Raw genomic sequence first — 25,987 nt, 5'->3', positions numbered from 1 at the left:
TGATGTGAGCTTGGGATATACTAAATGAAAATGAAACCTAACGATAATTGTTGTTGATGTTTTGCCAGAACGCTCTTTAGCAACAAGCTGCTCTCATCAGAATTTAATGTAAATATACAAATGTTTTCAGGAGTTTAGTGGTTATTTTACACTTTGGAGTAGATTAAGCGCTTCTGTACAACCAGTAGGGTTCATTCCAGATGGGATTATACACATTTCCCAATATCCATAGCCATGTTTGAGGCCAAGATTGGCTCAATAACAAAAATGTGTCGGATCAGTGCCTGCTGAACATAGAAAACCAGATTACAACACAGCCAATCACATTACACACTGAGCCCTTCAGAGGCCGGAAGAGCACAATAAGAACATGTACCAGCCGTAAGTGAAATATCTCCAAGTCACAACACCAGCGTACAGTATGTCTGACCCAGCCTGGGCAAAAATAAAAAAGCAAAAATAGTAACATCTTCAGCCTGACAGTCTCTCCAGTCTTGATGTTTTCTTTTCAAACCATGCAGAAAAAGAACCTGCCAGGGACATTCTGATTTTGGATTAATTTTGAGTGCTGTGATGTTGGAAGCCAACAGTTCTATCTGAGCTACTTTTCAAACAATTGAGGTTTATTGCAGCCAAGAAACAAAAGCATGTCAGTGAACAACAATGAGTGGTGGTGTTTTTTTCCTGGGGGGGAAAAAAAAAAAAATGTAATGGCATCAGTTTTAAATATATGGTAATGTTGAAAATACTGCCAGTGTTAACTTACACTAAACTGACTACACTAGCTTCACATGCCAATGATCTGACAACTTGCAGGAAAAACATCTCAAAGAAACAACAAATATAATTTGCAAAGACACAGCTGAATTGAACAATCTAGCGGTGTTTCAACAATGCAATTATTCAATTAATTATCAAAGTCAAAATTATTTCCTATGCATCTGAGCAAACAGCGAAGTGTGACTGATGTAAGGACATTTTTCATTATCTGTTGCCACGTCAGATTTCTGTGCTCCCGTTTTCTTTTTATTTTGACTGATTATAATAATGATAATTATAATAGGTCCACTCAGTTCCTAGTAAGCAAGACCCGACCAAAGAATCCAATTATAGTCAGTCTAATCAGGCATGGTCCTGTTCTGTTGCTGGGTGAGTCAGTATGTCTAGTATTCCAGATGTATCCAGATGGATCCAAGTGGACTCTATGAGCTCTGAACATGTGGTGCTTCATCAACATCAGAGGAGATGTGAGACATGCTTTTTTTGATACAAATGGAAAGTGTGACCTGAAGGAGAAATGACATGTATTGCTGCTCTTTTCAACTGCACTTTAATTGGTGGACAATCATGCTGCTGCCAGTGCTCTCTGTTCAGTCTGTGTGGACTCTCCACATTTTGGATCGGGGCTACTCGGACATGGTCTGACCATACTTGGGTCCCTTTTGGATTGAGCATTTTATTTTTCAAAATTGATATATCTCTGTTGGGTTTAGGGAAGTTTTCCCCGGGTCCATTTCAGGTCAGGCCCCAAAGTGATGCCTGAAAAATGGCTTCAACCATTGGTGAGGTTGATGCTAAGTTATGAAGTAATGCTGACTTTTGTATTTACGATTGATGCTACCTTAAATAACAATGCTAACTAGGAAAATGATGCAGTGTTTTGATAATACAATTTAAAAAAATTATTTGCAAGTGAAAATATTTACAGCAGTCAGTGATCTAAAATGGCTCTAATGTAAAAAGGTCACCTACCTCCGCAGGTCTTGTGGTCTATGAGCTGAAGTCCAGGTGTGCAGTCACACTCAAAGCCAATCACCATGTCTTTGCAGATGTGAGAGCAGCCGCCGTTGTTCAAGAGACACTCGTTTAGATCTGAAGCACATGAAGGGAAACGGGGCTTTGTTGTAGCTCTACAGTACAGACCTTTCACTTTTGACAAGGTAGCAGTGAGTTCTTTATCGATTTATTGGAAGATTTACAAAGATGTACTGTTTACTGTTTTATTATATAGCTCATTTACATGATATGCCAATCTTTTTCTGTGACTGGACTGTGGTACAAATCAGACATTATGCTTTTCACAAATCAGAATTCTTAATCACTTCTGGAGTTCTTTGATCCACGAAAGAGAATTATTTAGAAGCAATATTCCTTCTCTCACGCTGAACTGCAGGATGCATTAAAATGCACGAGGTGGGATTTACACAAAATCCACATATGTCATGTAGTTTTACCCTGCAATTTAATCTCTTCTTTCAGACACTTTCTGGCCCACAGTAAAGGACATCTGAACTAATTGAAAAGCAATTTGTCTCGTGAGTGACCTTTCCAGAGAAATCTAAACGTTGGAGCTTCTTTCTTCTTTGTTTGATTTGGTGTAAAGCATCAACGTGCAGAATCGGCATTCTGAAAACTCAAGTTCAAATATTTCTAGTTCAAACTGTTTCATGTTGCTGACATTTAGAACTGCCAGCTGGGGAAGCGCTACAAGACTTAACAAGTGACATTTGCAGATTACAGTAGAGAAACACTGTGGGTTGATCACAGCTGAAACTACAAGATCATTCATATTTACACAGATTCTAGTGCAAATATAATATAAATGCACGAAAATCAAACATGTTGATTAAGTGTTCTGCCACTCAGTTGGGAGGGCTGTGGCAATATTTTAATAATCATCTGTTTTAAGACAAACACATGTAGATGACACTTCGGCACACCACTATCTCTTCAGTTATTTCCTCATTTATGCAGGCTGGAGTAAATATCCTAATTTATTTACTGTGCTCAGAAAATCGCCACCACTTGGGATGTCAGGCACAATGGTACTAAACCTGGCAACCTCACAGACTCCAGGACACTGCACTGCTTGTCACTGCTTACAACTGTTAAAAATAGCTCCAGCACATACAGCAGACAAATGGGGGAGGAGCTGTATTATAAATCAATACCAATACAGTACTGCGCCCAGAAAATAGCCACCATCAGCTCATTTTCCACATAAACTGAATATAACATCTATAAAAAAAACTGGAAAAAACTAAATTTTGTCAAGTTCAGAGTTGAGTCTATTTTTCAAAGACCAAACAAAAATCTCTAGAGTCTTGATAAGTCCTCATGTTCAAATGTAGAGTGTTACTGGCTTTAGATAAGCATTAACTAGATTTGAAGATGGTGATTTTATTTTTTATTCTTTTACTCACTGCATTCCTTGATTGGTTCGTCACTCCAGTCGGGACAGTCTCGGGCCTTGTTGCACACTTTGCTCACCTCGATACACTCCCCGCTGCGACACTTGAACTTCTCTGGCCCATTACACTGAGTCACTGTGGAGAGATACAAATAATTGTACACGTCAAGAGCAGTCACTGCTTACATGCAACATTGTTAAATATTTACATACAATACCAACCTTTGAAAATCCAATTACACAAAAGGCTACCAATTCATCATTGCACATCAGGATATAACTTCTTTTTTACAGTTGCTCTGCTGTCTTTGGTTGCAGGGGGAAACAGCTAGCCTGCCTCTGTACAGTCTTTATGCTAAGCACCTCCCGGATCTATCCCCGTACTTAATGCAAAGACATGAGTAGTATCGATCTTCTCATCTCACTCAAATTATTTGCTTTCTTGAAAACACAGCACTTCCAAAAATGTCCAGCTATCACTTTATGGTTGACAGATTCAATAAAGCTCGACAACTTTTCCCACTCCTATGAACTTCAAGTGAGACAGCAGACTACCTACTGGCTTTAATGTGTGAGAAAACAAGATATTGTAACTAAGAAAAACATCATTAGGTTTTGAGCTTCACCAACATTTATTCAGTTGGACAGTTCTTCTCAGTCCTCCAAGGATCATCTTATCCTTCAGTTTGGGTTAAAAAATGAAGTCACTAAAAAGGTAGCTGAATTTTAAAAAACAAACAGTGTGAACAATCTCTTTCAGCAGTTTTTGAAAACAGACTTTAAAGAGTGACAAGTTCATGGCAGATTCTCAGCCATGTTTTATACTAGAGCAAAAACAAACAAACAAACAAACTCATGGAAACGAGATAACCAGGAGGGTTTTTCTGTACGTTTATCTTCTAGATGAGCACACACAAATAAAAACACATTATGACACCCTGAAGTGGAATGTGGCACCATTAAAAAACAAAAACTAAAAAAAAACCCTTCTAAAATCACATACACTGACAACACACACACTTGCAGCTTCTGAACTTCAGGACAGCCTGAGGTGGAATGTAAAAACAGACACACACATCCAAAGACAAAAAATAACAATGCTTCTTCACCTGACAATGCCCTCAGGATAATTAAAAACACAGTAATTTGTTAGCACACACATACTGTTTTTGCAGTTGACTTCATCTGATCCATCGGCACAGTCTCTGAGGCCGTTACACTGTCTGCTGCCCAGGATACAGTTTCCATCATCACATTTGAACTGATCCGGTCCACAGGTGCGTACAGCTGCCAAGGATGGACACACACACACACTTGAGTTACACATGCAAGTACTGCTGAAACAATCAATGTATCAATTCAAGTCATTTATCACAAATAAATAACGTTCTCTGATTTCAGCTTCTCAAACGTGAGAATTTGCTGCTTTTCTCTGTTTTACATCATTGTAAATTGAATATGTTTGGGTTTTGGACACTTGCTCAGACATTGAACACATCACCTTGGGACTAGGAATTTGTGAAATTGATGACTGATGTATCCTCATCACCATTTGGATTAATTTAGAGATAACTGGACAAGTGGATAATTGAAGATAGATTGTGAAGTAATTGATGTCAAATGAATGGAATGAGAGTGCAGCGCATAATGGATCACTCAAGCCGTGTTTGTTCTTTTCCAAATATTAACTGCTTCAACCCCCACCCCCCACTTTTATTTTTCTTACACATTTACATCTGATTTACACTACTACTTTACAATACTGGAAACCGGCTTGTGAATGATACGCATTTCTACAATTCTTTAATTTCAGGCTCACTTTACATCCTTAACTTGTCACTGACTCATTCACTTATCTTGGCAATCTTAAGTATTATCCCTAAACGGAAGATCAACACATAAAACACAATCATAATAAAGAACTGTTTAAAAACTACAATCAGTCTGCCGTGGTAATGAAAAAATGTATGTAGTTATGATCTTAAAATGCTTAGTTTTTAATATGATGACAGCTGGTCTGCACATACGACAGTTGGCTTCGTCGCTGCCGTCCTTGCAGTCGGGGTCTCCATCACACCTCCACTTCTTGTGAATACACTCTCCTGAGTGGCACTGCATCTCACTGGACGAACACTTGGCCGGCGGTGTCGGGTGACGGCCGCAACGAGACGGAGACTCATCTGACTGGTCCTGCAGGAACAGAGAGACCATGGTTCAGGGAGGAAGAATTTGATCATGCCTCGCCAGAAAAACTACAATTAAGATCGCTCTAAGATTTCTTGCTTTTGATGGGGAAACAGATGCTATTTGTAATTTTAGAGATAATATGATCATGTAAATGAGAATGCCAGTTGTGCTCCACTGTGTTTTAGCCAACATTCAGTTTGTGAAAGCTTTTCGATTTACTGTTCACTCGCTGTCATCAACACTTGCTCCCTTGTAGACATTTCCTGGCAGGGAGCCTGCAATTTAACTTAATACTTTTAAGGATCACTTAGAATGAAAAATAAGAACAATTTTGAACTCAGAACGTGTGATGTTTTGATCTGTATGGCCTTCTGACTGCAGAGAAATTTGTGGGACAGAACATAAACATACATACTGTAAATATACCTGTTTGGTACATGTGTGTAGAGTATGAGCAGGGCTCATTTTCATTTATTTTTCAAAAGACATCTGTGAATTTAGGTGAAAATTAAATATCAAATTTACAGAACAAAGTTTTTTTTTATTTTGCCAGGCACAGTTACTTCCTGGAGTCTTGTCGTCACTGATGTTGCCAGGCAACCAGAGTCCTGGCAGTCACTGCACCCAGCCAAGACAGTCCCACAAATAACCCCCGAGAAATCACAACTTTGTTTTTCCACTGTATGAGAGCATTACGGTTTCCCGATTAATTACGATGGACAACTATAAGTGTCAAACTGTATGCCGACATTGTTCAACTTAAGTCAGGTATGTCTGTGGAAACATTTCAAACCACAGACTGTATAAAGATGGATGACACGAACTGTACAAAAGTGAAGCCAAAATATCCTGGATATGCGAGCTGCCACCTTGCGCTGTTGACGTCATTTGGAGCCAGTCTGCGCAGTAGTGATCGGAGTTGGAGCCGGTATCGAGGTCCCGCCCAACGACCCGGCTGACTCAATCGCGAGCTGGCCTCAGCTGTCAATCATGATGTGACACGCCCTTTTTATAGCGTCAAATAACTCATTAAAACCAAACTTATCAGAAAAACGAACACTTGAACATACATCAATCTGATAAGAACTACCTAAAAATGACAGAAACCATCTTTGGGGAAAAATTATTTGACGTGTAACTTTGAGGAATTAGTTTGGCTCATGTCCCATCCACTAACATGGAGGGGGCAGGGTTTATGATCTATACTGCAGCCAGCCACCAGGGGGCGATGATTTTGAAGCCAAAACATCTCGATCGCCCCAAAACTTTTGGTGATCTGTCACGTCATCCATCTTTATATACAGTCTATGCTTCAAACATGTCATTTACGACGGCATCACCCAAATGTGCCGATTAGCAGAATGAGACAAAAACACACTGGAAGGCGAGTCCTTCTCCTCACAGTGTTCAGGCAGCCTCTCACTGCAGATTCGGACCATGCCAAATCAATAACTAATGCTTTAGGAGTATTTATCGCTGCAGATATGTGACCATATGCTGTTGTAAAGAATTCAGAATTTAAGCATATGCTTACAAAAAATTCTTTTGTTTTTCCTGCTCTACCGAAAACGTACCAAACCGTGACCCAAAAACCAAGGTACACACCAAACTGAATTTTGTGTTCCGTTACACCCCTAGTTTTTACACTTTCATTTTGTGTGAATTAAACAAATGATATGTGTTAATTTGTGGGTTTCAGAGGTACTGGTAGGCGGATTGTGTGACCTTTGGACAGAGCCTGGCAAGCTGTTTCCCCCTGTTCCTGGTCTTAATCCTAAACTAAGTTAAAGAGCTGCTGGCTGTAGCTAGATATTTACTGCACAGACATGACTGGTAACAATGTTCTCATCTAACTTTCGGCAAGAGAGCGAAGTAGCATATTTCCAAAACTATTCCTTTAAGTCATATTGGTCACCCTGGTAATTTTCATAATTTTGCACATTGTGATTATTGGTTACGATCACATTTTACTCACTACTTTCTTTGACATTTGGGAAACACTGACTTCGGCAAGAACGACTTGGATCAGGGCAAGCAGTGAAAGTCTCAAACGGCTATATTATACAGTGATGTGAAAAAGCGTTTGCCCTCTTCTTGATTTCTTTTTTTTTTTGCATGTTTGTCACACTTTGTTTCAGATCAAACAAATTTAAATATTTGTCAAAGATAACACAAGTAAACACAAAATAAAGGTTGTTATTAAGGGAAAACAAAATCCCATTACATTTGGTGTAAAATTAACACCGCAGAACATACCAGCAGTAAAATATGGTGGTGGTAGTGTGATGGTCTGGGGCTGTTTTGCTGCTTCAGGACCTGGAAGACTTGCTGTGATAAATGGAACCATGAATTCTGCGGTCTACCAAAAACTCCTGAAGGAGAATGTCCGGCCATCTGTTCGTGACCTCAAGCTGAAGAGAGTTTGGGTTCTGCAGCAGGACAATGATCCAAAACACACCAGCAAGTCCACCTCTGAATGGCTGAAGAAGAACAAAATGAAGACTTTGGAGTGGCCTAGTCAAAGTCCTGACCTGAATCCTATTGAGATGCTGTGGCATAACCTTAAAAAGGCAGTTCATGCTCGAAAACCCTCCAATGTGGCTGAATTACAACAATTCTGCAAAGATGAGTGGGCCAAAATTTCTCCACAGTGCTGTAAAAGACTCATTGCAAGTTATCGCAAACGCTCGATTGCAGTTGTTGCTGCTAAGGGTGGCCCAACCAGTTATTAGGTTTAGGGGGCAATCACTTTCCCCCCCCCCACACAGGGCCATGTAGGTTTGGATTTTGTTTTCACTTAATAATAACAACCTTCAGTTAAAAACTGCATTTTGTGTTTACTTGTGTTATCTTTGACTAATATTTAAATTTGTTTGATGATCTGAAACATTGTCACAAGTGTGACAAACATGCAAAAAAATAAGAAATTAGGAAGGGGGCAAACACTTTTTCACACCACTGTATGTAAATGTTGACCAATAGTCATAATGGATAAAAGTGCGAGAACAACATCCAGGGTGACAAATATCAAAATTTCCGTTAAGACTATTCAAGGACTTTATAATACAATATCAGTCATTTCAAGCGTTTTCCAGGCTTTGCACAGACAGCCACCAAAGGAAAGGGCGAACAACATTAAGAGAGAATCCAAATAAAGACACACCATGGACCACCCATGATGTTTGACTGACGGGTGATCTGAGGGACGTGAAGCGCAGAAATGAGCTTTTAGGACTCAGATATCACAGATGATTACCACTTTAATTAGAATTAAAACTGGGCAATCAGACAGAATGAGATCAACAGGAACAGCAGGAAGAGTTTCTCACACTTTCATCATCTCAGAAAGTCACTGACTCATGTGGGAGCAGATTAATGGAGTGTGAGAATGTGTGTGTGTGCCTGAAGCTCCATAACTTAACACTGGCACAGGACTGGCTGGGTGTGACAGAGCACAGAGGGAATAACAATGACCTTTCTATTGAACACAGAGTTTTAAATATTTGTGGGTGTGAGTGTTTGCATCAGTTCTCATTTTCCTGCAAGGCCGTCACAGCGATAACCACACAGCCAATTAACAGGTACGCAGCAAATTGCACACTCAGTGGAACTTGTTCTACCGTGTGTGAAAAACGTATTAGTAGTGTCATAGTCTGTGTGTGTGTGTGTGTGTGTGTGTGTGTGTGTGTGTGTGTGTGTGTGTGTGTGTGTGTGTGTAGCAGGTCAATAACCACAGGGTGTTGAAAATTGAAGTTGCAGAACCAGTGTGTGTGTGCATGCGTATGTGTCGGCCCAAGAATACCATACTGGGCAGGACGGTGTAGTCCCTCATTCGTCCAGGAGTGCTCTATTGTAGAAAAGGTTTCAGTCGAAGTCATTCTCAATTGAGAATGACTTTTATTGTCATAAAAAGTTGTAAAAATCCTTACCAGAAAGAGATTGTGAAACTTATCTATAGACAACTTCAGTTTTATAATTTATATTTTATGCCATGACCAGTGGTTAAATTGTCTGGGGCTCAGCACCGGCACATGTGGCCCAAATTATGCAAGGGCCCCGCCTCCCCCTCATGTCAAAGCGGGTGTATATAACTGAGGGTGAAGCGGAACTATACACGGAAAAAAAAAGACACCATGAGAGTGAATTGTGGGAACAGCTATCAGGTAAACATGTGTTCTCTCCTCTCCAAGTTTGAGGTCTGCAAATAACAATAACGTTAATTCGATGTGCAGTTTTTAAACAGTGAACCCATCAATATAATTTTGTCCGTGACAACCGTCATGTCACTCATGCTTATCACAACTGTTTGTTGTGTTAGAGGTAGCTAGCCAGCTCTAGTCTGTCTGTCTTGCTAACCTAGCTGGGCAGTGCATATCTTGGTCTGTCTGTATCTTGCTTGCTTGCTTGTCAGTCACTTCCAGGGCTGTGTTGTCTGACTTTGTGCCTGACAAAATTGAGAGTGAATTACAATAATGTATTACGTTTGATAAACGCTAGCAGTATATATAAACTGCAGCTCGGATAAGATAACGTTGCGCGTGAACATGCGTTCATATGCACATGCACTAAATTAAACTCTTTCCAGCAGCAACCTCTGTGGAGACCAGTGATGACACTGTAGGCACATCATTTTAAGACAATGATCATCTAGTCTCTCAGTCAAGGTTCAGTTACAACTCTGGACTAATGCAAGATGGACTGATATTGACTATTGATTAAATATTGAATTAAAAATTTTGATTAGCTGCATACTGGGCAATATGGATGCACATCTCTCAAATAACTATCAAGTATTCAGCCAAGCCATATAAATAGTATATTATTTTTGAAAACGTATAAAAGGCTAACTGGGGGAGCAACACAGCTGTATAGCTTTTATTTTACTATTTTGAGACATAAAGCTGTAATCATAGCCTATAGGCTTATGTTTACGTATAGACAAATTATATACTATTGTGAGCACAGGACTAATTACCAGGCCGCAGAGGCAAAGCTCAGTGTCATTTTTTAAATTTTATATATTTTCTACAATTTCTTATTTAAGTTAATATTCACTTATCTTAAGATTTTATAGAACAATTTCTATTCAATAAATATTGTTTGTTTATACCTCATTATGTTCTGTATAGATCTACTTATTCTTAGACCGACAGATAGAGCAAACTGTTTTAATGGAGGGAGGATTGTAGTGGGAGCACTGGAGTGTCAGGTGTGACTGTGGCATGGCGAATTGTTTACATGGCTCACGGGTCAGGTAGGAGGGCCATCCGCCCTAAGCAAAATTCTTCTAAGGGGCAGAATTTTGCTTAGGGCGGATGGCAAGGTAGGGAGGAAAATAGGTCAGAAACAGACACATGTGCACCTATGGCAACCATGAAACCACAGAGCCCTCCCACATAATAAATTTTGATCTTATCTTTGACATTGTAAATCATTGAATTCTTTCAGTAGAAGTAACGTATAAGCTCTGTTGGGCATTTCGTCTCTGCATTTTGCTTTCCATTTTTATATAGTTAGATTTAAAAAAACTATTTCAAATAGATTAAACTCAAAAAAAAAAAAAAAAAAAACTTATTACAAGAAAGAGGAAAGAAGAAGCAGGTGGATGCTGAACCAGTGCAATAGAAAGTAAAGATGTGAAGCTCAAGAGAGGGCAGATGATTCAAGGAATTTAGCTTCAACTCAGATGACCAGAGTATATTGTAAACTCTACTAACAACAACAACATTTCATATTTCAGAGAACGTTTTGTGGAGAACAGTAGCCAGTTTAAGTGGCTGTCACACACACAGCTGTGACCATAACTTGAGCCTTAACACCTTAAATTGAACCTTCAGAAAAACTATCCATAACAACTGTATCCTCTTGCAGTCCAGCCTTAAGACTAGAGGGGAAAGAACTTGCTGTCAAAACCGAGAGGAAAGACCTGCCTATAGGAATTAGGCTGGCTGAGATACTATCAACTTTTAAAACACCACTTTTTTCTTACAGCTTATCTTATCTAAACTAAAGATATATGCATACATCCACAAACATTTCATTCAATACCAATAACTCACATTGGGACCCATACACACACATTTCAGCAGCAGATCATGGGCCAGTCTTTTTGAATAACTATCAGTGCTGAATGGGTTTGGTGGGTTCTTTTGCATCCCTCCATGTCTAATATACAGTATACTTAAGAGGGGTGAACTTGTGCTCTTTCCCACTAGTCATCAGTGACATCCACTCCCAAATCTTCTTGCCATGCCACTCTAGTGTAACCAGTAGTTATCGTCAACCATCCAATCAGGCTTCTCAGACTTTTGCTATCGAAATCTGCTGCCATTAATAATTGCATGACTGAAATAAAAGGGCAAGGGTATAATTCATAAGGCCCATATCCAGGCCAAGTAAAAATGGCTTGCCAAATTCCTGCTTCTGTCCCTCTGATGGTGTAAGAATATTATTTTTAATTATATTTGTCCAAAACTTGTAATCTGCTTTTCAGTGTGTGTTTGTGGCATTTTATAGTGTTTCTCTTACCTGGCAGTCGACGTCGTCGTCGCACACCCAGCTGGCTGGGATGCACGAGCTCCCACACTGGAACTCACTGGGGCCACAGGAGGACGGAGCGCACTCTACCTCATCAGAGCCGTCGCCACAGTCGTCCTCGCCGTTGCACACAAAGTTCCGGGAGATGCAGCGGCCGCTGGCGCACGTGAACTCATTTGGAGCACAGGTGATGTTACCTGGAGGCATTTAGGAGGAGAGGAAGAGAATGTGAGAAAGCTGTGAGAGGGTTAATAGCTCAGTTGCTAAAAAAAGACTTGACTGATTTACTTGCAACAAGCACAAGGTCACACAAGCCATTTTACAAGATCAGTTTAGTCTGATTTGTTATCTGACCGTATTAGCAATTTCAAGAAATAATCTTACAATTTATACATTACCAGAAGTGAATTCATCCACTGTTATTAAATTTCTACGCTGTTTTACAAGCATTAGTGTCACTGAACATGCGTAGCAGTAAAATACAGCTGGTGATTAAAACTAAACCAGCACAAAAATGACTACCAACATAAACCACCATGTTCTGAACAGACACATTACAAAACACTAACAAAAACTAACATTTGCATTTTGGAACATAAGGCAGCTTACAAACTGCACTAGGCAGTGCATGCTGGGAAATGTGGGCCGTTGCTATGGCTACAATACTTTCAGCACATGTAGAAGAGTGCTGTGTGCACACAAACAAAAAAACAAAACATCCCATATCGGTCAGGCTCTAGTATACAGCACAGCTGCAAGGAGGCTATAGCTGGAGTCCAGAATGATTGCATCTGAAATTCGTTTAGTGAATCAGGTGCTACAGGGAAGTTAAGTTGCTTTCTGCATTCAAATTCAGAGGCGACATCCTATGAAGTCGGCATTTTATGAATGAAGACGTCACCAGAGGGAAAGGCCCATTTCAAAGTCTTCTCCAAATGCAGCCAAGAAATGTGGACTTGTTTTGCAGGATGCTGACATTTTTCCTATAGCTGTCATTCCTATTATTACTAATTTATTAATATTAACACTACAATTACTATTCTATTTAAGAAATCTCTCTCTCTCTCCCTCACAACACACACACACACACATACAGGGCAGCGGCGGATGGCCGCCCACCATTGAGTCTGGTTCTGTCCAAGGTTTCTGCCCTCTTAAAAGGAAGTTTTTCCTTGCCACTGTCGCCAAATGCTTGCTCATGGGGGGATTTGTCGGGTCTCTAATTATTATGAAGAGTACGGTCTAGATCTGCTCTACAGGAAAAGTGCAATGAAATAACTTCTGTTATGAATTGGCGCTATATAAATAAAATTGAATTTGTGCAGTATCCCATGGTGCTAATAGGCAGGTCAACTGTCTAAATGTGTGTTCAGTCGATCCTTGTCAACTCAAGGAAGAAAGTATCTTGTGATCACATAGTAGGTCTTCATAGGTCTTTGCCTTCAAGTGCTTATCAATCACTAGCAAATGCATGACCAGAATGTGAATAAAAGGAGCCAGCCATAAACAGTTTTTTCTGGACAGCAACTTAGACATTAAATCACACAGCATTTCAGATAGCCCACTCAGCCCGGTCTCCAGGTCCTCTGAAAAACACATCTACAGTAGGCTGTGGATCAATGGAAATGGACAATTAAGTAGGAAAGACATACTGCCTGTGGTTCAAATTACACCTTTCAGCTAAAAGATATTTAATATTCCCTATAACCCTCCCATGTTCATGTGTTTCCTTTCACCTACTTGTATGTACGTAATAGCTAAATGTTCTTTGTTCAGCTTTGTTGTTCTTGTTTTTTTTTTTTAAAGCTGTATTTCTATTTCTGTGTAAGTACATTGAGAGCAACAAAAAAAAAAAAAGGGAGTAAAATTCCCTGTATGTGTACACATACTAAGGCGATTTTGATGTCCACCTACCACAGTTGACCTCGTCCTCTCCGTTATCACAGTCCTTCTCTCCGTCACATTTCCAGAAGATGGGAATACACTGAGTGGAGCCCGCTCCGCAGCTAAACTCGTTAACACGACACGTCCTCATGTCTGCATGGACAAAACAAAAACACTGTGAATGTTATGGTTTTATATTTCTTCCATTTTCTTTGATTCATACCAATGTTTTATCTATTTGTGTAGCTTTGTGCTTTAAGAAAACCAACAGTGACATACATTTAATAAAAAAAAAAAACAACCTTACTGTCAGTTCCAAATCGTTTTATGTAGGATGTCTGTCAGTCCGCTGCTGAGAAACCACTTTAATCTAGGCTGAGTTTAAAGTACAAACTTCATTGTGTCAATTAGAAAAAAACCAAATCCTTTCACTTTGGTCTAGTTTAGAATCTTCAAAGTTATTTTGCACTGACTGCAGCTATATCAAATAGTTCAGTTTAAAAAAGGTGTTTACAGTCATATCTCTGATCATCTGATTTTATTGTAAAAGGACAGTTCATCTTCATATTTGGGACTTCAAGGCCACGTTCAAGCCTTTAGTCCTCATTACCAATTCTGAATTACTGCCGAGATCGAGCTTGGGAGTTTCTGTTCACATGTGTTTAAAAAGTAACTAAACCCTCAAACTACTTTTTCAGCTGAAAACCAATAGACATGGGTATTTAGTGTTGTTGATGGATTCAGGTCCACATCTTCACATTTTAGTACAAAGTATATGAATTCTACATATTGCGTCATATCGCGCATATGCATAGCGACTGACCTCTACAGGTGGAAACCTGGCTATTGTAATTGAATTTTGCTGTTGGCCGATCTAGTGGTTGTTGACGTATATGGTGGCAGCGTTTCGTCACCAACCAACCCCCCCCTGGATGTAGGTCTATCCAATTGCGCCCCCCAGCGCTGTCCATGTCGATACTTTTTTCATGTTCTAGAGGAGGTTTGTTTATTTATTTATTATTTCAAGTGTAGAGGGAGTTCCCTCAACTTTGGGGTTTAGTTACTCTACCTAAGGGGTTAAACGTGTGATGCTCACTTCTGTTAACTCAATGCCCAGACAACCAGAAAACGGCAAGCTGTTACATAATCCATTTTGCTGGAACAGCTGAGGTCTGGAAAATCAGTTATTTAACTATGTCAAGGTTTCTTTTAATAGTGTAAATATTTATTTCTGCTGATATTTAAGCACCGTCAGTTTAACTGAATATTAATGGCCTGGTGTATCTGGTACCTTCTTCCCGCCCGCAGCAGGGAGAAAAGGCCGTTTATCCGGGTGGTTGGGATCCTTAATGATTCTCCGAGCCTCCATACCTGGTGTAAATTAATATCCTTTAGGCAGGGTAGAGCACCGCCTATTGTATGTTCAGCCGAATTAAACACTCTTTGCAGGGACTTGCAGTCCTGTTCGGTGAGGTTTCTGCACCAGGCAATGATGTTCCCCTACCGAACATACTCAATGGTGCAGGAGTAGAAATTCCACAGTATTTGAGAGAATATCTGGAATGTCCAGAATTTCCAAAGTGTGTGAGGTGAAACAGTCTCTGCCTTGCCTTTCTCACCACTGAGTCAGTATGCAGTGCCCAGGTCAGGACCCATTGATATTAAGGGGGGCATAGTACCTTCCCTGCTTCTTCCCAAAGTCCACTGCCAGCTCCTTAGGACAACAACCTACTCCTGAATGTCAGCTAGACTGACACCAGCAGGTCAGGTCCTCTACTTCCTTCAGGTAGGCCTTTTCATTATTATCTGTGATCAGGCCCACCTCAATTGTGCCGTCAGCAAACTTGATGGTGTTGGAGTTGAAAGTGGCTACACAGTTGTGTGTGTACAGGGAGTACAGCAGAGGGCTTAAAACACAGCCCTGGGGTGCTCCAGTGTTAAGGATGAGGGTGGAAGAGGTGTGTCCACCCACCCTCACCACCTGGGGTCAGCTCGTCAGGAAGTCAAGGATCCACATGCACAATTCAGTGATTAATTGGATGGGCAGCTTTTAAAAAAATAAAATGAAGCAACATTTCATTCACTGTTCCATTTACCAAAATAACCATACCTGCCCAATGGATCAATATTAATTAAAAATGTACACAAATAGGCAGAAAAGTTTGCTGATTTATGTATTTAATATACCAAATAAAAAGCGAACAAGCTAAAGAATCTGACCAAGCCTTCAATACCAACTTGCAATACTTGACACGTCAATATTCGATGCCACAGACACATCGCGGTCGGTATTTTGGTTTTGGTTGACAGTGGGTGGCGGTAAAGCCCCAAGAAACAATCCATTGCACTAGCAAAAGGCAAAGAAGACTACTAGCTAGTGTCAACATGGATGTAAACAAGGCAGGTTTCAAAATATTAAAAAATAAAAAAAAAAATAAATAATTAAATAGAAATTAACTTGAAAATGTTTCATAAGGACAGTGATGCATTCAACACATTTGTGTTTGATTAATTATACACTGGTCTATTTGAAACCACAGCAGGTTCTTAGTCCCATAGAAGTCGACACTGAAGACAAAGATTTTCACTTGACAGTAACAGTGTGAACTTGTGTAAACAAAACACAGATGGCCAACTTAAACCCAGGTTGTAACTTGAGTATTAATGGAGAACTCTTCTTATCAATGACTAAGTGAACAGAAACAGCAGCTCACTTCCTTAATTCAACAGACAGGAAAACTGACGTAAACAACCACAGCATGAGTCCTTCACACAGAAACTGTCAGGAGACAGACACACACACTTTAGATTCCATTCCCTGCTGCCAAGTCATGTGTAACAGCTGGTCAAACAGTACAGTGACATAACAGTTATAGTAGCTCGGTTGACCTGCACGTACACCATTGCAGCTATGACTGGAACTTAACACAACCTCTTAACACACACACACACACACACAATATGTTGCCAAGTTTAAAGAAGTAAAGATAAAATGCCACAGCTGGACTTTCAGTCATTCAAGTTCTTAGCAGGCAACTTCTTTAATGTAGAATTTCAAAAAAGTGGATTTAAAAAGAGGTATGAGGATAAATTTAACCTGAAATAAAATGTAAAAAAGGTGAAATGGTAAATTGAGAAAGTTGTAATCAAATGTTCTCAGAGACCATAAATAACTGAAAAGGACTTGCATTGTTGTGTATCAGTCTTTTTTGATACTACCACTGGTGGGTTGAATATTTCTGACTTGCCAATCTTACACATAGTGGCTAATTAATTAGTCCTAGCATTTTTTGCTCTAACCAGAAAACAGATTTGAACTTAATAAATGACCAAAACGGTTATTCAGTCATCAAAATTATAAACCTTTCTACTAAATAATTCTGTCAGGTGATTCATCCATCCTTTTTTAGCGACATTACTGAAAGCGCACGTGTTCAGGTTGATCACGGTCAGCTATCGCCCCTCCGACAGATGAAGGTAGCCTGTGTGAATGTGGAAATTACTCAGTCTAAAAACACTAGTGTGGTCATGACAGTTGTTGTTTCCTAAAACCTAATGTACCACGTTTGTGCAACCTCCACAGTCTGAGTGTAAAACTTCAATGTAGTAATTAAACCCTTACTGGCACTCGCTTATGATTAAAAATCAACCAACTAGCCAATCATCAATCTATAATTTGAAATGAATGAATGAAATACATAATTAAATTAAAATCTGAAAAACATTTTGAAACAAATTGAAAAAAAGTGGAATTTGTATACATAGTGTGGTTTTAGACTAGATCGAATGGAACAAAAGGAATTAATGGCAGTGAAATAAAATTAAATTGACTTGTGGATTTTGCTTTCTGTATTTTAAGTAAGTTCATTGTTGGAGCAGCTGATAATAGCACGGCGCATTATGGTTTTGGCGATTTGCAGGTGAAAAGACATCTGTCAATTTAGACAGAATTTTGTCGACAAGTTTAAAGTTGTTATTTTTAAGATTTTAACCATTTTGATGACTATTCTCAACATGCAACATGTTTCAACATGTGTTTTTGCAAGGATTTACAAATGAGATGCCACCACACTAATGGCGGCTCGTTATGCACAATTCCAACTCACACAGCCGTGCTGTAGGTTGTAATGAATAGATTCAATGAGCCTTTCTCTCTGTATTGGGAAAAAAGTCCTATTGAGTCTTGTGTGACAAAGGGTGGATCATACAAAGGGCAGGGTAATCAACTCAAACAACAGGCTGAAAATGTGAAGAGAAAAAAACATTTAAAATCAAGATGACAGACAGGACAGAGCATAGGTTTTCAAGGATAATACAAATTCCTCTAAAGCTCCATCCATTGTCTGGGATATTAATGTAACATTAGAATAGAAATACTATTCTACAACTATATTTTCCACTCCATTGTGCCACAGCGTGTGTAGGTTTATCCTGCAGCTCCTTACCTACTTTATTTTGTCTTTCTAACACTGCAGAAACTCAGGAAGGTCTTGGCAACACCACACAGCCAACAGCTTTGAATAACTCTGCTGCTTTAACGGCTCCCCAAACTGCAACGCTCATGTTTTGGCAGAGAGCACCACGGATCCCAATCCAATAGTGCAGGAGGGAATTGCTCCGACTGTAAGATGTAGTGGGTTTTTTTCCTGCCAGAGGTAAAGAATTTATTTTTGTATTGTCTTCAGGTTTGTGCACTCAACCTGCTGTGTTGACACACTGCAGCAAAAACCAGAGGGGACTGCTCTGTGAAAACTCAGAACTGGAGTATAACCCTGTCACACATACCTCTGCTGCCCCAGCAAATATCACTGAGATGAAGAGTGGATAACTCTCAGGTTCTACATTATATTCAAGAAACGGTTGTATTATTTTTGTATTTGTTCTTATTCTCTTTTAAAATCTATTTTCTCAAAACTGGTGCCTCCCAAAAATAAACCAGACATTCAGTATTATGAAATATTCCATACCATTACTTTTGGAAAGAAGCATTTATCTCTAGTAGAATAGTGTGCATCATCTGGTACTTCAATTAACAAAGTTGGTCCAGTCTGAAGTTAAACTGTCAGCGAAGGGCTTGGTAAAATACTGTTTTATCATTCGTACAAGTGACAAATAATAAAAAAAAAAAAAAAAAAAAGGATATCTAAGAACTTGAAATCAAGATGCAGAATTTCATGTCTATTGTGTAACTTCTCTATTGCTTCATTGATTTACTCTGTTGTCAGAGTCAGGTCCTTTATCAATGTCAGTATTTAGGACGAGCTTTGTGGTCTAGAGCAATTTCTATTTGGTATTGTAAAGACTTACTGTATTGCTGGCCTATTTATTGTCATGATGGGAATTAATTCTTTTTCTATAGATATTGTGTATACTCTGAACTTAAATAGTCCATCTTGTAGTTTTCTACTGTATGTGTCAGTGCACATCTTGTCTGCTTTGCACTTTTGATGGTACTGTTAAGTCAATGTCATGTACAGTATTTAGCCCAATATCAAATTCTTGCCAAACACTGTCCATATATTATCCTTCAACTTTTATAGGGTATGATAACCACAGTTTACCAGTTTGAAGTGCATCTATGTGCTCACTGTCACTTGGTAAATGAAATGTCAATTGAAGGTCTTTGTACTGAAGCTATTGAATACAATGAGTAATGACAGTGCTGGGTGTTTTCAAATATTCTCCCTATGCACCTTTCTGCAAACATGTGCGCAATGATTTCTTTGATCATTTTGTACAAACAGTATTCATTGTTTTCTTAGAAATTGCAGTGAACTCATTCAGATGATAGTGATTTAGCCTATATGTTGCATTGCCACACAGTAAAGCTTTAGCACCTAAGAAAAAAGCACTTAGTGCTGACAGTACATAGTCTTTTCTACTGCTAAGCTATGAAAAAAAAAGGTGCTAAACATCTCAACCCTCTAGCAAGCCTCTCTTCTTTGTCCTTCTTTGATACTGGTTTCATCCTGGTACTTTGCAGTCTTGAAGTTGGGAACAGACCTGAGGTTCAGTATTTACTCACAGTACCATGGATGAAAGACACTTTCTATCTTTCTTTAGTTGACTTACAAGAAATGCTTTAAGCATTCAGGAAGATTTCAGGAAGCACACTGAATATCAAACCAACAAGTGTTTGATTATGTGCCTTCATCTTTCCTCTGATATTTATCTCTGTACCTGAGGAGATGCCAAAGTCCATTTGTCTTTACAACAGCACAGTGAAGGCAGCACAGACTAAGATTCTCATTAAAAAGCAACTTCAGTATAAACACTTTGAATCATCACTCCTCTACAACAAGCACATCTGCGAGACCTCACATCACAGTTATACCATTTAAAGCTCAGCAGCTCTTCTTAGTTCCATTTAAACAACTTCTTTATTTGACAGGGCTGCTCATAGGGGACTCCCCCTCACTGCTTTTAAGTGCCTCACTGAATTTCTGCAAAAGTGAGATACTCTTAGAAACAGCAGGAAGTCTTTGTTATGCACTCTGATGGCAAAAAATTCCGTTTGTAAAACTCGGCAGCTAGTTGCTAAGCCAACTCCAAGAGTAATCAGCCGTATGTCTTGCAGTGTTTATGGCCTCAAGGAGACAGTTTTCACAATATATTATCTCAGTGGTGGAACAAGTATTAAGAAGCCTTACTACTTACAAAAATACTACATTACAAGTAAAAGTCCTGCATCAAAACTTTACTTAAGCAAATAAAGTATTATCAGCAAAATATACTTAACAAAAGTAAAAGCTCATTATGCAGAATCACCCCCCTTTCATACCTTTTAATACATTATTTTGTATATTATAGTTTTATCATTACTGATGCTTAACTGGTCAACGAGGCGCTAATTTGAACTACTTCATATCTGGTGGGTAACAATACATATTTCATAAGGTGATCCTATGTTTTGGGATGTAAAATTTTAATCTGTAAGTAACTAGTAACTACAGCTGTCAGATAAATATATTTCCCTATGGAATGTAGTGGAGTAAAAGTATGAAGTAGCAAAAAATGGAAACATTCAAGTATCTAAGAACTAGCTGTGGGAAATGCAGCAATATATAGAGTGAGAAGATATACATTTTGATGCACCGTTTATGACATGGTAGCGATCCCTTTGAGATCTCTGTATTAGACAATTGAAGGCAATGTTGCAGTTCACAGAGCAGGTTTGTGTCAATATTGGATTTTCACTGGATTTTTGTGTGATGTAGTACCTTGATTTGTCAGGTAGCCTATTTAACTCGCTGGATTAGCCAAAAACAGGTTTCTCAATTTAATTATTATTTTTTTTAATATATAAAATCGTATCGCAAAATATATCAATATCGAATAAAAAGCACACATTCCTTGATTAGATTATGTATTTCCTACTCCAAACTGAACTTAAGTACGGTACTTGAGTAAATGTACGTCTTTACCTTCCACAGATATTCTATTTCTATCCCATATTAAAATAAAATAGTTACTTCTTTAAACATTTTTTGTGTGAACTTTAAACATTGCAGTTTGATATTTTTCACTTTTTTTTTAAAAATCTTTTTTAAATTTGACTCTGAAACCCTTTGATAACAAGGGAAAGTTTAAAATATTCATAGTCACACATTTCGACTTGCTGGATGACTTTGTTAATTATAATATTCTGTGGTTTGATTTGATATCCGTGTCCACATAGTAATAAAGCAGGGCTGGGTTTGGAACCTATATTAATTTGACTGAATTATGTCCATAGCTGCAAGTATGAAAAACTGTCAAGTATTTAAAGTTGGAACCAAATGCTTGACCTGTGTCTTAGTCTTGCTTATTTATTCTTTGATTAGATATTGTCTGACTTAAAATCATAACTTTGTGAAGTTGCTGTAAAGCTGTTTATTTTGAAGTAACCTTACTGATGCATTTTTAAAAGTGTGGCTTATTAGAAATAAAAACCCTGGCATTAACTAGCATGTTTTTATAAAATTAACTTTTTTTTTTTAAATATTAAGAAAAAAAGAAGCTAGCTTTCAACTGCATTTCTCAGTTTTCATCAGCAAATGGAAGGCTCAGGTGTAATGACATAACCTATGTTTGGTGGGTTGAAAGCTCCAGATAAAGTGGAGCTTTTGAGTTATTCTGTTACAGTATTTCCCAAAGGTCAAGAATTATTTTCCATGCTCAAATTAGGTCCTATTTATACATAAATGTAGTCCTTATATTTGCTTTACTGTGCAGTAAATACTCATGCATTCAAGACAATTTTGGTCATAGTTAAAAGCAAACAGGAAATAGACATATGTACAGACAGACAATTACAAGCAAAAGAGCTGTTTGATTCAATGTTAGCCATGCACCATCAACTCAACATACCGGATGTCCTAAAGATTGTTCATCCAAGACAAATCTAAACCTTAAGAGATTTGTGACAGTGTATAGTAAAAGTGTGATGACTTCTGTATAAAGACACCTTGTGTCTGTTGCATCTTTGTCACCCCTTAGCAGCAGCAAGCAAACACCTAACTGGAGCCTAAATAGGTTGGATAAACTGTTTTTGGGTCAGTTTGTCCTTGCTGTTTAATGCTTTAGCCTGAACCTGTGCTCTTCACTGCAGCCAGAGACTGCAGTAATTAAGGCTGCTCACACTGTCTGACCTCCTGGGGGACACATGTGTACAAGCCCTGGTTTCATACTTTAATGTTCATTATGTTCTGCTTTCTTGTTAATCTTCATTTATGTGCTTATGAACCTATCTGTTCAAAGTAATTTATAAATAACAGAAGGAGTAGCTGACCTGTGTACAGCAGTGTTCTCTCAGGTGGCAGATACAGGAGGAATAATAATCAATCATCTTGCAACATATTTACTGAACACTAAAAAGACTCAAGCCAATCCTCATTTGAGGCTGAAGCCCTCCCTCCATCTCCAATAGAGGCAAATATTTCCTTAGTACTAAACAAGGGTAAACCACCAGAAGAATGTTCATACTGACCTGTACCTATTTTAAATTTAGATTTGAAGCTTCTGACAAACGTCCTGGCTTTATGTTTAGAAAATGTCCTCCCCTCTATCATCACTAATGATCAGACTGGTTTCATATGAGGGAGGTCTTATTCTCATAATGCAAGAAGACTACTTCAATGTCATTCAGCATTCCTCAATGTACAGCTCTGAAACCTTGGTTGTTTCTCTCAACGCGAGAAAACTTTTGATTGGCTGGAATGGCTCTAATTTTAGTATTGAACGGTGTACGAGGCAGGGCTGCCCCTTGAGCCCACTGTTTGCCTTGGCTATGGAACCCCTAACTACAATCATAAGACACGATGTCAGCATAACTGGTAACATAAAACATCGCTATATGCTGATGACGTTTTGATTTATCTAAACTCCCTTAGACAATCAATTGATAAAGCTAATTAGGGATAAAAAAAAAAAAAGTCTCCCCATGGTTAAAAGATCTTTATAGACAAACATTTTGCTCCCCTCTTACAAACTATAAAACATGACCTTAACTGGTGGTGTGGCCCACCCCTAAACTTAGTGGGTCGCACCCATCTGATCAAAATGAACATTCTCCCACATCTCCTTTCCTTTCTCCTCTCTCTTTTAAATAGTTTTATATGATTATTTGGTACAAAAAAAAAAGATAGGCTAAGATACAGCTTTGTCTACCCGCTAAGCGTGGTGGCTTAGCAGCACTGTCATTTCTCATTTTACCAATTGGATGCGTAGTTTTGGAATGGTTCATAGATTACCGTAATTTTACCTGACTCAGTTGTGAATCAGCTTCTTTGGATAGGGTCCGCCTGCAGAACCTATTATATCTCTCTCATAGTAAAGTTTCGATATGGATAAAGATAATGTCGTATAGACACACACACACACACACACAGAGAGAGCGAGAGAGAGAGAAATATATGGGGACAAGTCATGAAAGTAGAAGGATATAGTAATTAAGGAGTAAACTCCTTTTCATGAAAACCTGACTTCCCACCTGGCCTTCGGGCTGGACTCGCTGACTGAAACCGCAGGGGCATCAAAATAGTCTGAGACATGCTTCAGGGAGGCTCGACCCTCACATTTCAGCAATAGCAAGTTTAGTGTCACCATTGATGATTTCCTTAAATTTCTACAGGTTCAGATTTTTATTCTGTGTAAGTTAAAAGGGTTCACTGGCTGACTCACTATCTCCCCTATAGAGTCTCTGTTGGTAGATAATGCATCTTAAATTCATTACCAAACGGCTTTATAAAGATACTTTGTACGCCTCTGACAAAGTTTAATGCAAGTGGGAATCTGATCTGGGCACTATAATAGAACCAGAGGTCTGGAATGCCTTGTGCAGCCAGCCTTCTAGTGCCCTAGCATCTAATTCAGCCTGGGAGAGGCAATTTAAGATTTTACACAGGCTTTATATTACTGCTGAAGCCAGATCTATCAGATCTTTGTACTAAATGTCAATCTGCTGTTGGTTAATTTTTCCCCCATTGTTAGTGGAGCTGCCGTCATGTGGACTACAGCTCAAGTCAACAGCTTAATAAAACATTTTAAGCATCCTTTAGATCTTGGTGCAACAACTTGCCTGCTGGGACTAAATGATGAGACTTTTTGTATCTTCTGTTGCACTCTGCTCAGAAATTTATCCTAGTCATGTGGATCACTGATAAAGCTCCCACTCAAAAATCAGTGGCTACAAACTGTAACAAGTATCATCCCTTTTGAAGCTTCCTCCACAGCCTTAAAGGATAAACCCTTTTTATTCTACCAGTTCTGGGACCCCTTCTTTGAATACCTGGGAGCCACTAAAGCGCAAAGGATGACATCAGGACTGATTGAACTGGCCTGGAAAAAAAATGAATGTGAAATTATAACTTGGTATGATATTGAAGTGCAGGCTTTCCAGATGTAAGGATGGCTGCCCACTACAGGTTCCCTGGACTCACTTTTTTGTTGTTTTTATCTTTGTTTGTTTCGTCTCCTTTTGTTTTGTTCTGTGTTGGTTATTGTGTATTGTCCTTTTTTCTGCTTTGCACAAAACAAGTTTCATAAAAAAAAATAAAATAAAAAAAGACAAGCTCTGGGGCTCGCACTTGAGCTCTGACTGTCGTGTCTGCAAAACTGGGTTATAAAGCCTTTAGACACACACCCACGCAATGTTGATTTTAGAGGTTAATTACTTGGACCATGTTTTATGCATTAGAAAGATAAAGGGCACTTGTTTTGATTATTTGAAGGATAATATTGATATAATTCTATATTTCTTACCTTTTTCTTATTCCACAACTCCATTGTTGTGCTTTTAATTGTTTTTGCACATCAGCGAGCCGCACTGTTGCACTGTGTGACATGGTACTTCATTAACATGAACACACACTGTGGTTTATTTTGAATCAAATCAAATCCCACAACTCATGGCTGAAGAGAGTCTTCAAATGCATTATCTACTCTTAGGAAAAATATAGAATACCAGCCTTATCCTTTAAAATAGGCACACACACAAAAAATAAGTACTACTACTATATGGGAGGTATGAAAATCGACTTGCACAGACATTAAATTTCCTTCAGATATTGCATGTGATTGAAATACTTTTTTTTTTAAACTTTGTCATTTTGACAAAAATATTTTTGACCCAACCTCTTCCTTCCAACCTCTTCCATGTTTGTTCATTCGTGAAGCATTTTATTTGTTGGAAATAAATCTCTTAAGACATTTAAGGCTGAACTTGATTAAAAGGGTAATAATAATAATAATAATAATAAGATAGCTACACACATTCCTTTTTGACAGCTGACTTAGGTTGGAGTTTCTCCCAATCACATAAACACAGTAACAGTATCTAATCGCACCTGTGTTACTGCTGAACAATAACTTAACTTCAACCAAGACTACAGACATAAAAATGTCCAGAAATGACATCTCTCAAGCAAGTCATATAGTTTCAAGTTATAGCGTACTAAAATGAATAACACTCAATAACTGCCTAAAAAGGTAGGAAATTAATGTACAAGTTCCCAAGTTTGTCATGGGAAGCAGTAATGTAAACTTGTGATTTTTAGTAATTGGATTCAAACTGTAACATCAGTATGGTTCTTCAAAATGATCTATGCAATGAAATATATAAATATAAGTCTGTTGTGGTAAAGAAGTTTACATTATCATAAACTCTGAACAAAATCTGACTTGAAACCTGCATGAGGTTCATCAGAGAGG

The 25,987-nt window shown here is 38.6% G+C and overlaps 1 protein-coding gene across 2 annotated transcripts in view; it reads right to left on the bottom strand.

Annotated features, from left to right (window-relative positions):
* Nucleotides 1-25,987, bottom strand: part of vldlr (very low density lipoprotein receptor) — a 76,343-nt gene that overhangs the window by 26,242 nt on the left and 24,114 nt on the right. For both annotated transcript variants that reach the window (XM_044174016.1, XM_044174017.1), the window contains exons 4-9: nucleotides 13,829-13,951; nucleotides 11,906-12,111; nucleotides 5,218-5,380; nucleotides 4,355-4,477; nucleotides 3,204-3,326; nucleotides 1,753-1,872 (exon numbers count right to left, since the gene is read on the bottom strand). In XM_044174016.1, the coding sequence (XP_044029951.1) occupies nucleotides 1,753-1,872; nucleotides 3,204-3,326; nucleotides 4,355-4,477; nucleotides 5,218-5,380; nucleotides 11,906-12,111; nucleotides 13,829-13,951 (858 nt within the window). The remainder of the gene's footprint in view (nucleotides 1-1,752; nucleotides 1,873-3,203; nucleotides 3,327-4,354; nucleotides 4,478-5,217; nucleotides 5,381-11,905; nucleotides 12,112-13,828; nucleotides 13,952-25,987) is intronic.

This window comes from Siniperca chuatsi, linkage group LG18 (genome assembly GCF_020085105.1).
Source record: "Siniperca chuatsi isolate FFG_IHB_CAS linkage group LG18, ASM2008510v1, whole genome shotgun sequence".
Lineage (NCBI taxonomy): Eukaryota > Metazoa > Chordata > Actinopteri > Centrarchiformes > Sinipercidae > Siniperca > Siniperca chuatsi.
This window is presented reverse-complemented; position numbering and strand designations above follow the sequence as displayed.